The 14,531-nt window shown below is 42.8% G+C and overlaps 2 protein-coding genes across 3 annotated transcripts in view; both read right to left on the bottom strand.

Annotated features, from left to right (window-relative positions):
- Positions 1–338: 338 nt before the first annotated feature.
- The window catches only part of LOC146675582 (NACHT, LRR and PYD domains-containing protein 12-like), a 33,681-nt gene continuing 19,488 nt past the window's right edge, over positions 339–14,531 (bottom strand). The window contains exons 9-12 of one of the 2 annotated variants that reach the window (XM_085400500.1): positions 10,372–10,548; positions 4,605–4,781; positions 2,061–2,234; positions 339–1,385 (exon numbers count right to left, since the gene is read on the bottom strand). In XM_085400500.1, the coding sequence (XP_085256626.1) occupies positions 1,376–1,385; positions 2,061–2,234; positions 4,605–4,781; positions 10,372–10,548 (538 nt within the window). In that variant the 3' untranslated portion in view covers positions 339–1,375. The remainder of the gene's footprint in view (positions 1,386–2,060; positions 2,235–4,604; positions 4,782–10,371; positions 10,549–14,531) is intronic. The other variant, XM_085400501.1, reaches the window with a different exon arrangement.
- Positions 13,000–13,775, bottom strand: LOC146675583 (protein NLRC3-like). The gene is made up of 2 exons (XM_085385770.1): positions 13,728–13,775; positions 13,000–13,683 (listed from the first exon to the last, which is right to left on the bottom strand). The coding sequence occupies exons 1-2, from the start codon at positions 13,773–13,775 to the stop codon at positions 13,000–13,002; spliced, it is 732 nt and encodes a 243-aa protein (XP_085241896.1).

Genomic DNA, 14,531 nt, shown 5'->3' with positions numbered 1-14,531 from the left:
CTGCAGGCCATAACTTCTTACCTGAAGTTCAGTTCACCTGACACTCGGTGAACTGAACCGGCGGCCGCCTCGGGTCTCTGCTCCTCCTGCCTCCCCTTTCCCTCATCCACCTGCTGCCTCTGTGGAAGCTCCGCCATAGCCACCACCAAACAACTGACTTATTTCTACACATCGACCAGCATCCGGCCAATCCACCACCTTCCATTGTTTATACCGTTACAAAAAAACAAAACAAAAAAAACATCATCAGCCCATAAAAATGAAAAATCACCATCAGTATGCCCGATGGCCAGTCCAGCTATGGTCGTGCCATCAGTTAACCCTTCATGTGGCAGCTGTGACACGCGTGCCCAGGGTTGCCGACCCCTGCTCTAAAGCATCTGATTTGGATTCCTGAGATCAAATATATTTTCCTTTGTGTTTGTTTTCTTCCCATTTGTGGCTTTAATGTAGTGTTACATCCTGTTTGTTTGCTTCCATCTGTATACATGTCCAGATTCACTGTTATGTTTCTATTCTTACATTGCTGTGTGATCACTGTTCCCTCTGCTGACTGATGTGACCTTTTGTATCTCACACTGATACTTGTCATATTTGTATCTGCGCCTAAAAGATAAAAAGTTTTCCATGCTAAAACACAGCTCCACCTCCTGCAGTTCTCCCTCTGAACCACTAGATGTCTCTGTTATCTAAATGAAGACGTGCAGCACAGCAACCACAGCAGCGCTCAGATCACACGTGTCCTGTTATTATGTATAAAAGCATGAAACAGGTGAGACAGGTGGGATCAATATTAATGTTGTGGAAATATATGAAAAAGCAACAGAAGAGTGAAAACATTTCGTGTTTCTAGAAAGATCTTTCAGCTCACAGCTGCTCACAGACTGTATTTACAAGTGACAAACTGCAACTCTACAGTACATCTACAGTATATATCAAATATATTCTGTATTCAAATCTACTGAGTGATGTTTGAAAGTCTTTCCAGGTGAGTTTGATCCATGAGGGTCTGAAGCCAGAGTCAGACAGAGACTGTGCAGAGACTGTAGAAGGACAGAGCAGCAGCAGAGCAGTCCAGATACACTGATGATCCTCTGTCAGATCCAGAGGGACACACAGGGATGATGCTGGACTCTACATTGTGTCTGACAGTGGAGCTGTTCTCAGAGCAGTTCACTCTGCAGCACTGACAGTCATCTGCACTTCTTCTCATTCCTCTGTCAGTCACTGCTGGATGAAGCTCTCCTCTCCACCTCCCAGTAACATGGCCCAGTCAGAGCGTCTCTACACACAAGCTGCTGCTGCTTCAACCTCTCTGGATCATCAGGACACAGCTCCTCCTCTCTCAGCACACACACCGTCCTGTTTACCATCATCACCTCCACCTGCAGAGAGAAGAAGGAAGAGCAGAGGAGATAAACGAGTGTTTCCAGAGACTCTTCATCAGCTGTCAGTCAGTGATGCAGCACATCCAGTATAAAGAGCAGCAGGGACTTCAGTGCTGGGACTGTACTAGGACTCATTGTTGCTTCACTTTTTCTAATCTTTGGATTTTTATTGAAGTTGATGAAAATGTTTTTCCCTCCTAGTTTGAGTTTGGACTTTCATTCATTAGAAGAACCTTGGTGTGTCCACTCTGAGCTCTGTAGGAACCCCAACAACAAGCCCAACAATCCAGATGGACGGTTCCAGCTGTTAACTGGAGGAATTCCATCCAAACATCTGCTCTCACTAAATTCTTCCTCACCTACAGACTGTGTTCTTCACTGCTTTAAACTTGGAAATGAATGCAGTCATTGGTCTGCGTGCTGCTTTGTTCAGAGAGCTGATTGGCTGTTGACAGTGTTTGATCAGAGCGTGTCAGCCGTTACTATGGTGACCATAAAGGTCAGAAACAGGAAGTGTTTGTGTCCAATCCTGAAGCCTGTCACCATTCTCCTCTCACAGCTTCACTGAGAAGCTGCAGCTTTACAGGAAACACTGGATCTTTGTTTCATACTGACTGTGTTTAGTACAATACTGCTGACAGCACCACCCACTCACTCCATCACTCTACTTACACCAGAGTCTCCAGTCTGTAGTCTGGACTCTGCTGAAGATCAGACAGCTGCTTCACATCTGGATCCCTCAGGTTGTTGTATCTCAGGTCCAGCTGTCTCAGATGGGAGGGGTTGGACTTCAATGCTGCTGCCAGATAATCACAGCTGATCTCTGACAAACCACAGTCGATCAATCTGTATAAAGAATGAAAGATGTAAGTTTATTAGACAAAGTGTGAGCTTGAAATCATTCAGTGTTTCATCATCTGTTCAGAGCTGAAGAAGGTTCAGAATGTAGAAGTTTAGAAAATGGAAACTCCAAACAGCTGAAGCCAACAGGAAGCAGCTTCAAACAGGAAACTGTGCAGAGTTTCAGACTATATGTCCTGATGCAGCCAGTTGGATTTTGGAGATTTGAATCTCTGTTCTGTGACTAAGTCCTTGAATCATTTCTTCCAGTTGGTCCAACAAGACAGACTAAGTATTGGACATGTGTTGTGGCTCCATTAGGGGAGCTTCTAAATGTGATGTGATGGCCCCTCTGGGTCTGTCAGGTCACAGGACTGAAGAGAGCTCAAACTGGGCACACAGTTGTTCCAGTCTGGACCAAAGACTCTATACTGGGACTGAGGGACTGCTTTGACTGCACCCACTGGGACTTTTTAAAGGCTCATGTTCTCACTTAGATCATCGATTTCTACTTACATTTCTTTCTGGGAAAAATGGGGATTACTTTGGAAACAGGAAGTATTTTCCCCAATAAGCAGCCCTGGATTAGTAAATCACTCCAACATGTTCTCAGGCAGAAGAAGCTGTCTTGTTATGAGGGAGAGAAGAAAAAGATTGAGGCACAGAAACTTGTTGAAAGAGAGATAAAGCAGCTAAAATCAGGTGTAAAAGTAAAGCAGAGGATGAGCTGAATAAATGACACTCAAGGCTGGCTTGGAAAGGAATGAAGTCCATGGTGGGGATGCAGAACAAGGAGCAAAGATGAATGTGATGCTGAATCAGCAGAAGACTTGGACTCATTGGATTCCAGCTTTGATATCATTGATTTCAATGAAGAGCTTTGTGATTGTAGCAAAGGGCTGGTAGCTCTGAGAGTCCCACTGATGAGGTGTTTGTGTGGAAATCTCTTAGTGGGATCAAAGAGAGAAAAAGCCCTGGTCCTGATGCTGTGGGAGGGAAATGATTGAAGTGTGCTGTGAGGAACTGACTGGGAGATTTTCACACATTTTCCAGTCCTCCTTGGAACAACAGGAAGTTCCCAGCATATGGAAACAAAGGTTAAGTGTCCTATGGCACTCAGTGATGATGGTGCTGTGGCCCCACCACCTCCACCTCTTTGTAAAGGAACTAACTGTAATCTGAAGCTTCAAATGGAACTAAGACTTCCTCCACTAGGTGGCAGTGTCTGATGAGAAAGTGTTAGTGGAGCTGGCCTGGAGTCAGAAACAGGAAGATGCAGGATTTGGGCTGAAATGGGGAAAAGTGGTTCGCACTAGTGCCTTAAAGCAAGAAGGTTGTAGGTTGAAGCTTGTTGGCCTTTCTGTGGAGGTTGGATGTTCTCCCACAGTCCAATGAAATGCTGCTTAGGTTCATTGGTGCTTCTAAATTGGCTGTAGGTGTGGATGTGAGAGAGTGCTTCTCTGTCTCTCTCTGTTGGCCCTGTGATGGACTGCTCACCTGTGCAGGTGGACCACGCCTCTTGCCCTATGACAGCTAGGGCACAGGCTGCAGCCCTGTGAGCCTAAGCTGAATAAATGGTTAGCAAAAATGATTCACAGATGGCCTGAAATCCCCCAGTTAGCAGTTTGGTAGATAACTATGACATGCTAATCCCATCCAGCAGCTGTATTCTACCTGTAAGATGATCCCTGCTGAGCCAAAGCACTTTTTCATATACAAATTACAACCTTTAATAGAAACCTATTGGTCAGCATCTTATTAGCCTGCTGTTAGCTTCATTCCACAGAAAACTGAGAGAAACTAACAGAGTTGATAAAGAATAAAGAGAAATGTGCTGATTTAAAGCCTTTGAAGTGCTTAAAATGATCTCTGTCCACTTCTGTCCACTCATTCATTCATGTAAGCTTTCTAATGCAGCTTTGATCTTCACAGTCTGCTTCATGAAACTCATTCTAACCCTGAATGTCAGAGTGTTCCTCCTTCTCTTTCCCATCATTCATGCTGGCAGTGGAGGAGATTTGGATGTTGGACTGTGTTTTGGATGATGTGTGTATGTTTGTGTTGGACTGCTGTCTGTAAAGCAAACGCACATTTTGCTTTGGATTTCAGTGTCAGACAGACTTTAAGGTGGAATGAAGAGTTGGAGAGTTTCACAGTGAATTATCCAGTGGAGGATTTTTCTTCTTCTTTGAAGGTTTGAAATGTGAACATTGTTCTGCTGCAGTCAATGGACTAAACCAGAGAAGAAGAAAACAGACTTTACCATGAAGATCCTCAGTGTGGATCAGTATAATATCAGCCTGATGTCTGCAGTTTAGTGTCAGCACAACTTTCACATCATATTCATCTCAGCACAACTAAAACATGCTGGCTGACCTCAGAGTTTCAAGTCCACATCCTGGACTCTCCAGGAAACCACACAGATGCTTCACTCCTGAATCCTGCAGCTTGTTGTTGGAGCTCAGGTTCAGCTCTCTCAGATGGGAGGGGTTGGACTTCAGTGCTGCTGCCAGATAATCACAGCTGATCTCTGACAAACCACAGCCCCACAATCTGTATAAAGAATGAAAGATGTAAGTTTATTAGACAAAGTGCTTGAAATCATTCAGTGTTTCATCATCTGTTCAGAGCTGAAGAAGGTTCAGAATGTAGAAGTTTAGAAAATGGAAACTCCAAACAGCTGAAGCCAACAGGAAGCAGCTTCAAACAAACACAACAAGAGAAAAAACTCTGAATGTTTCACATTAAAGTCGTACATTTATCATAAAAACAGGAAAAAGACTTGAAAAAGTCGTGTTTTTCCTTCCAGGAACCACAAGGCTTCACTTTTAAAGGTGAAGTGTGAAAGAAATGGACATATTTGAAGTCCAACACCTTTTTCCAGTCACATTATTAAAGCAGACAAACTACCAGCTCATTTTCATTCCAACAAGTCATCTTCTGACCTGGACTAACAACACTGGTCTCTATGTGCAGCTGGCTGTGAGACCAGTGCTCAGGGAGCGTCTACAAAGTGCAACACTGAAAGAACATCACACACTAATTTGCTTCCAGCACTTTCACACAAACATCTACTGTCATTATTGTCACCAAACTCTGTGGATCCTTTATTGCAAATTCAAATGGGATCAAATGGTCAGACAAAAGAGGGTTATGAGGAAATATGATGAAATGTTGTGTATTAGCAGCAAGTTATTGAATCATTTTCCTCAGAAACCAAACAAAATGATTAACAAACATGTTTTTATCTGTTATCTGTCTGTCACCACTGAGAACCTAAATAATCCACAGAAGTTCTGGAAAATCATTGAGTCTCTTTCAGTGAGTAAAAGCTCCCACACTCTACCCACCTATATTTTTAAGGATTCTGTTCCTCTTCATGATAGGAAGGAGATGATGAATTGCTTTAACAAGCACTTTATATCTTCTGGCTCTTTGTTTGACTCTCTGAACCCAGTCTCTGTAAAATCCGGCACAAACCTTCCGGTGTACACTGGTCAGCCATTTAACTTTGTTCCTTTCTCTGTGCAGGAGGTCTGTAAAGCTCTTAAACTGTTAGATCCTAGAAAATCTCCAGGGCCAGACTTACTAGATCCTTACTTAATGAAACTGGCAGCTGATTTTGTGGCAGAGCCTCTCACAACACTTTTCAACCTCACACTGGATACGAATAAAATTCCTTCTGTATGGAAATCAGCTTTTGTTGTTCCTCTATTAAAAGGGGGTGACCCAGCAGTGTTAACTAATTACAGACCAATATCTAATCTATCTGTGCTGGCCAAAGTTCTTGAATCTCTTGTGTGTGAGCAGTTAAAGGAGTTTTTACACACCAATGCCATTTTATCTGAATATCAACCAGGCTTTAGGAAGAATCACAGTACTATCACAGCTGCAATTAGAGTGGTAAATGATATTACTATTGCACTTGATAAAAAAAACAACACTCTGCATCCCTTTTTACTGATTTGTCAAAAGCATTTGACACTGTTGATCATTGTGTTTTAAAACTTAAACTCTTCCAGGCAGGACTCTCTGAGAGAGCAGTGGATGGTTCTCAAACTACCTCAGTAACAGGACTCAGTGCATTAAATCTGACGGTCTATGTTCTGACTTTGTTACAGTGCACAACGGAGTGCCACAGGGTTCTGTATTAGGTCCCCTTCTATTTATCATTTACGTAAACAATCTTAGTCTAAATGTGCCAGATGCAAACTTGCACTTCTATGCTGATGATGCAGTTATTTACAGCTGTGGTTCAACTCTTGTCCAAGCCATTGACTCCTTGCAGAAAGCCTTTTCTGCTGTCCAGCACTCATTACTTCAGCTTAAACTTGTTCTCAGCGCAGACAAAACAAAGCTCATGCTGTTTTCTAAATCAAGGAATTTGGCCCAAATAATCCCACCAGTAACCACTCTTGAAGGTAATAAAATAGAGTTGGTTCACACCTATAAATATCTGGGAATCTTAATTGATGACTCGCTCACCTTCAAACCACATGTAGAGAATCTTGTAAAAAATCTGAAGTTAAAACTGAGATTTTATTTTCAAAATAAGTTTTGTTTCTCTTTTAATTCAAAGAAGCGGCTTGTTGTTGCAACATTTTTGCCTGTGCTGGATTATGGTGATATTCTATATATGAATGCTTCTGCTCAATGTCTTCGAATGGTTGATTCTGTGTGTCGTGCTTCTCTGAGGTTCATCACTAACCGTAAATTTCAGACTCACCACTGTGAGTTATACTCTCAGGTAGGATGGCCTGCTTTGGTAAGTCGGAGGAACTCTCATTTATACACTTTTATATATAAGGCGATACTTGGGTTGTTGCTTTCCTATATACACTCAACAAAAATATAAACGCAACACCTTTGTTACTGCTCCCATTCCCCATGGGATGGACGTAGAGACCTAAAATTCATTCCAGATACACAATATAACCATCCCTCCCAAACAGTGGTCACAAATCAGTCCAAATGTGTGGTAGTGGGCACATCTGCCATATTGAGATAATCCATCCCACCTCACAGGTGTGCCACATCAGGATGCTGATCTGACATCATGAGTAGTGCACAGGTGTACCTCAGACTGCCCACAACAAAAGGCCACCCTGGAATGTGCAGTTTTGTCTCACAGCAAAATGCCACAGATGCCACAAGCAATGAGGGAGCGTGCAATTGGCATGCTGACAGCAGGAATGTCAACCAGATCTGTCGCCCGTGCATTGAATGTTCATTTCTCAACCATAAGCCGTCTCCACAGGCGTTTCAGAGAATATGGCAGCACATCCAACCGGCCTCACAACCGCAGACCTCGTGTAACCACACCAGCCCAGGACCTCCACATCCAGCAGGTTCACCTCCAAGATCGTCTGAGACCAGCCACCCAGACAGCTGCTGGAACAATTGGTTTGCACAACCAAACAATTTCTGCACAAACTGTCAGAAACCGTCTCAGGGACGCTCAACTGCATGCCCGTCGTCCTCATCGGGGTCTTGACCTGACTCCAGCTCGTCGCCGTAACAGACTTGTGTGGGCAAATGCTCACATTCGATGGCGTCTGGCACGTTGGAGAGGTGTGCGCTTCACGGATGAATCATGGTTCACATTGTTCAGGGCAGATGGCAGCTGAGAATGTCCCAGTTCTTGCATGGCCAGCATACTCACCGGACATGTCACCCATTGAGCATGTTCGGGATGTGCTTGACCGGCGTATACGACAGCGTGTACCAGTTCCCACGAATATCCAACAACCTCGCACAGCCATTGAAGTGGAGTGGACCAACATTCCACAGGCCACAATTGACAATCTGATAGACTCCATGCGACGATGTGTTGCACTGCATGAGGCAAATGGTGGTCACACCAGATACTGACCGGTTCTGGGTCCCCAGACCCCCAATAGCGCAAAAAACTGCACATTCCAGGGTGGCCTTTTGTTGTGGGCAGTCTGAGGTACACCTGTGCACTACTCATGATGTCAGATCAGCATCCTGATGTGGCACACCTGTGAGGTGGGATGGATTATCTCAATATGGCAGATGTGCCCACTACCACACATTTGGACTGATTTGTGACCACTGTTTGGGAGGGATGGTTATATTGTGTATCTGGAATGAATTTTAGGTCTCTACGTCCATCCCATGGGGAATGGGAGCAGTAACAAAGGTGTTGCGTTTATATTTTTGTTGAGTGTATGTTCCCTGCTAGCAATGAAACATGCTGGTCGGTATTCTCTTCGTCCGCATGGCTACTTGTTGCTTTCTGTTCCATTTGCCCGAACTGAACTTGGTAAAAGAGCTTTTGTCCATTTAGCACCCTTGGCTTGGAACAAACTGCAGAAGGAATGGAAAATGACTGAATTAATTTCATTAAGTGCTTTTAAATCTAAACTATGAACCCTTGAGGCCAAGTCCATAACATGAAACTGTTTCAATTAGATTGATTGTCATTTTAACTGACCTTTTTATTTTTATTTGAAATTTATTGACTTTTATTGAATTTTATTTTATTTGTATTCTTTCACTTATTGTTGCTGCCTGTGTTTGATTGAGTAATTTCTGTAACTGTGAGACACTTGCTGCTGCCTATCTTGGCCAGGTCTCCCGTGAAGAAGAGGTTTTTAATCTCAATGGGATCTTCCTGGTTAAATAAAGGTTTAATAAAAGAAAATTAAATTTTTTTTTTTTACAAACGCAGTGTTGGACTTGGATCAACAGGATAAGCTGATGTTTAAAGGCATTTGAGTATCGCTGTATGAGAGTCCAGTTATTACTCAATATTTATGGATGATGTTCTTTCAGTGTTGCACTTTGTAGACGCTCCCTGAGCCTCACAGCCAGCTGCACATGGACCAGCTGACATTACCCAGCATTAGAGGCGGGTGTAAAAAAATGGATTTTCCTCTTTAAATGGTTTTAATTTGAATAAAGCGATGTTGATTCATTCAGTCCTGAATCGATTTTTAATATAAATGTATTTTGCCAGAATCTCAGGTTAAAGCTCCCAAAAGTATTTCAACAACAAGCAAACAGATAAAACAGTAAATGAGAGCAGCTAAACACACAAAGATGGAAACACAGAGCGTGGATCGTACACTCGACAGCACGTACACGGACACGCCGTCGGGGCTGAAAGTGGACAGCTCACAGATCCTGAAGCTGCAGGTTTCATCTGTCTCCAACCAAAACTGACTGAACCAGCAGCAGAAGAAGATCCAAACTACGATTTACGTTTGATGAACATCGTCATGAATTCTCTCTGACTTTGACGTTTACTTCCTGCACAGCTCTCTCTCTCTCAGTGTACTTCAAGAACAGTTTACCTTCAAAAATCTGTTTCCTGCATTATTCACTGCTTATTACGCACCAGTCTGCTGTTGTGTTCACTGCTGTCGGCCTCCGAAAACAAAGCCTCATTTCTGCTGTTCAATACTGAAGAAATTTAAACCTTTTAAAATGATGACAGATTACAAACTCTCAGCTGTGTCTGTAATCAAACTTCTGTAACTTTGCTTCACTTCAGCAGCATCAGCTCATGTTCACATGTTGATTCATGGTTTGCTTCAGTTTTTGATGGACTGCAGAATATTTTGAAGGTTATCTGCTATAAAAAGCCAGAACAGGAAAATCTGCTTCATGTGTTTCTGTTTGATCCTCAGTGACTTTGACACAAAGGCCTCTGCTGTGATGATCACACCTCTGATCAAGTCTCACAGTGTCAGCTTTGTTTTTATACATATGGATATGTGCTGATAAATGATCAGAATTATAATATTTCCCACTGTCTGCTGTGTGCCGTGACCTTTGACCTGCTAAAGACAGTCAGCTGTGGATTATTCATTGTTGTGTCTGATACTTAGAACTGTGAGGAAGAACACTACACAGTTAATCAGGGTCCCCTCTCTCTGAATCAGGAAAGGTGGGCAGGCCGCGTGTGGGCCGCGGGCCATACGTTGAGTATCACTGTTTGAAATGTGAACATTGTTTTGCTGCAGTCAATGGACTAAACCAGAGAAGAAGAAAACAGACTTTACCATGAAGATCCTCAGTGTGGATCAGTATAATATCAGCCTGATGTCTGCAGTTTAGTGTCAGCACAACTTTCACATCATATTCATCTCAGCACAACTAAAACATGCTGACTGACCTCAGAGTTTCAAGTCCACATCCTGGACTCTCCAGGAAACCACACAGATGCTTCACTCCTGGATCCTGCAGCTTGTTGTTCAGGCTCAGGTCCAGCTCTCTCAGATGGGAGGGGTTGGACTTCAGTGCTGCTGCCAGATAATCACAGCTGATCTCTGACAAACCACAGCCCTTAAAACTGTATAAAGAATGAAAGATGTAAGTTTATTAGACAAAGTGTGAGCTTGAAATCATTCAGTGTTTCATCATCTGTTCAGAGCTGAAGAAGGTTCAGAATGTAGAAGTTTAGAAAATGGAAACTCCAAACAGCTGAAGCCAACAGGAAGCAGCTTCAAACAAACACAACAAGAGAAAAAACTCTGAATATTTCACATTAAAGTCGTACATTTATCATAAAAACAGGACAAAGACTTGAAAAAGTCGTGTTTTTCCTTCCAGGAACCACAAAGCTTCACTTTTAAAGGTGAAGTGTGAAAGAAATGGACATATTTGAAGTCCAACACCTTTTTCCAGTCACATTATTAAAGCAGACAAACTACAAGCTCATTTTCATTCCAACAAGTCATCTTCTGACCTGGACTAACAACACTGGTCTCTATGTGCAGCTGGCTGTGAGACCAGTGCTCAGGGACCGTCTACAAAGTGCAACACTGAAAGAACATCACACACTCATTTGCTTCCATCATCCAACCTGAAGAGGAAACAGAGACGGCTCCCCTTCAAAGTAAAAACTGCTCCTTTTGGACACAGTATCAAAGAAAGTCTACAGTATAACATAGAAAAGACAGAACAAAGTTTTGGTTGTTTTTAAATTGTGCAGAAATGAAACTACACTAAGTTCAATTATGTGACAGACATTTCATCCCATGTCAGTTTGGCCTCATCCTGGGCCGGATTATCCAGCACACACTCTGACCACAGGCCCAGGGACCACGCACAGCTGGGCTCCATCCAAGAGACAGAAAACAAACCAACACAATAATAAAAAGCACCATGTGATCTTCTTACATCTTCAAGACAAACATAGTAAAAACATGAGCATATTTGTTTCCTGATAAAATGATGTGACAGGTAGAACAGAGTAAAGTGGTGGTGTTACAGCCTTTCTCCCCTCTGCTGCCGAGGCTGTTAGTCTCTCCCAAACTCAGCTACAGGACTTCCAAATGAATGACAGCAGCAGAAGTTCCTTTACAAATGAAAGAGGAAGAGCAGAAGAAGAGGAGAGGGAGGCCACCCTGACCATCACTCCAGCTGAAAACATCACACTTCCATTAAAGTTGGTGAGGAAATGTTGAGCAGGATGAGCTGCTGGCTAATCTGGAGGCTGTAGCAGCAGCTCACAGTCACAGTGGATTTCCACTCATGAAAAAGCTCTGGCTGCTTCATTTCTCATCTCATATCAGAGACTTTAATGCTTCACTGAAGCTGTACTGTGATGCTTCCATATCCCAGTGAGGCCTCCATAATGATTTCAGCTGTTCTGTGCACACACTGTGTGCCCTGTATGGCTCAAAGTCTCTGCAGCCTGTTTTTATCTGCTATCATCAGATCTTCATCATCCTCATTCACATCCCTCACACACTCTACAGCCTCATCAGCACCGACTTCATCTTCACTGACTGATGGAGCACAACATGAACCTGTGGAGGCTGAAACACTGTCCTGTCAAACATCTCCCCGTCACCACTCCACTTCTGTCAGCCTTTAAATGAACCCTGCTCAAGTCTGTCACTTCTGTTTGGAGCCAAAAGAGGTTAAAGATTACGCCACTACATTCTTGTCTAGAAAATATTAAAAGTGTATTTGGTGACACACAAAAAAGGGTAAAGTTTAAGTATAGTTTGGGTCCACACATGTCCAAACCCTGGTGTGTAGGCCTACTTAGTATTGAGAAAAGCCCACTAAAAGAACGCCCACCAGACCAAAGCAATGGTTTTGACTTGATCAGCATTAACCCAGCCCCCTGACTTTGATGGGTGAAGCTGACAAATAAAATGTATTTATGAACACCGATGCAGGGCCAGGAGTAGCAACGTGAATTAAATAAATACATCATTAAATAATTCATTAAATGTGTCAGTAAAACAATTAAAATAGAAAACAAACCAATAACTGATTAAATATGTAATTAACTAATTAGAATAGTACATAAATAAATAATGAATTGTTTTAAATCAAATTAACTGATAATTCATTATCAATATATTTTTTAATTAATTATGTACATTTTTAATTAATTACTGAAATAAATAATTCATTAGTGATGTATTTATTTAATACAACCATAAAATTATTGCTAGTTTACTCAAAATAAATTTAAGACATCAATATTAAAGGTTAAATTATGATAATGAATACATGCAACTATAACTGATGACGTAAGAATTTGGATTTTTTAAGCTAAAGCGAAGGTGCTGACTCACTTGGCATGTTACTCTCAAATCCTCCCTAATAACAATAACATAATTACACTTTAGCCACAAGAGGGCAGCAGCATTAATACAAGTCACGTGTATATAAAGGTACAGTGATTATATTACAGTGATTTTGACAAAAACAAAACAGAAGTTGATGGCACTGTGTTTTTCCATAACATACCAACCAAATTAAATAATAAAAACTTTATAACTTACAGAACTTTTTTAGAGACTTTGACCACTGGCAGCAGCCTCAGAAGAGACTCCTCTGAAGCAGAGTATTTATGCAGGTCAAACACATCCAGATCTTTTTCTGATGACAGTAAGATGAAGACCAGAGCTGACCACTGAGCAGGAGACAGTTCATCTGTTCGGAGACGTCCTGATCTCAGGAACTGTTGGATCTCCTCCACTAGAGAACGATCATTCAGTTCATTCAGACAGTGAAACAGATTGATGCTTTTCTCTGCAGACAGATTCTCACTGAGCTTCTTCTTGATGTACTGAACTGCTTCCTGATTGGTCTGTGAGCTACTTCCTGTCTGTGTCAGCAGACCTCGTAGGAGAGTCTGATTGGTCTGCATTGAAAGACCCAGGAGGAAGCGGAAGAACAAGTCCAGGTGTCCATTTGGACTCTGTAAGGCCTTGTCCACAGATCTCTGGTGGAGAGATTGAAGTTTTGGTTTATCAAATAATTTAGACCACATGGACGTTGTTTGTTGTTCTTCTTCCAGCAGATTAAGTCCAGAGTTGATGAAGGTCAGGTGGACATGAAGAGCAGCCAGAAACTCCTGAACACTGAGATGAACAAAGCAGAACACCTTGTCCTGGTACAGTTGTTTCTCCTCTTTAAAGATCTGTGTGAACACTCCTGAGTACACTGAGGCTGCTAAGGGCTAATCTAAAGAAGGGTATCAAAAAAGCCAAACACGGAGATCACGTGACCCGTCGTCAGGAATGCCAGCATAGTTTTTAGCTCTGCACACATTGTCACTGTTTATCACTATCCTGTCATATAAATTAGTTATCTCAACGCCGATCCCACTATGGACACCGCTTCAACCAGAGACTCGCGGAAAAGGGAGATTGCTCAGTCTCCCTTAAAGAAGAAGTTTAAAGATTCCTCCGTCACTAAGGAAGACCTCGACGAGGCTATTGCTAACGGTGTGAAGCTAGCACTTCAGGAACAACAAAAGTCCCTCGATTCAGTGGTTGCCTCGGCAGTCAGGGAAGCTATGGACTCTATCTTAATTCCTGCTCTGCGCGACCTACGCACAGACCTTCAAAAGACCAATGAAGTGGTAAATAATGTTAGCGGGGAAATCGAGAGGGTAACTGCAATGGCTAAACGCACTCAAGACCGAGTGGACTCAGTGCAAGCCGCCGCGCGTGAGGACAGACGATCGGTTATCGATCTGAAGAAACAACTCGATCTACTCACGACAAAGCTTACAGATCTGGAGGACAGGGGTCGCAGGAATAACATCAGGCTTGTTGGCTTACCTGAAATGCTGGAGGGCTCGGATACAGTTGGCTACATTAAGGCCAATCTCCCCAAGTGGATTCCGTCGTTGGAGGGGCACAACATCGACATCGAACGAGCGCATCGGGTGTACGACGGCCGCGATACTAATACCAAGAAGCCTCGCACCCTAATCTTCAGATTGTTACGGTGGCAGGACAGATCGGCAATTCTCAAAGGGGCACGCAAAGCATATCCAGTGAAGCATGCCGCCAACACCAC

Source organism: Rhamphochromis longiceps, linkage group LG3, assembly GCF_057381845.1.
Source record: "Rhamphochromis longiceps isolate RC_006_pf linkage group LG3, R_longiceps_female_GT1.1, whole genome shotgun sequence".
NCBI classification, from domain to species: domain Eukaryota; kingdom Metazoa; phylum Chordata; class Actinopteri; order Cichliformes; family Cichlidae; genus Rhamphochromis; species Rhamphochromis longiceps.
This window is presented reverse-complemented; position numbering and strand designations above follow the sequence as displayed.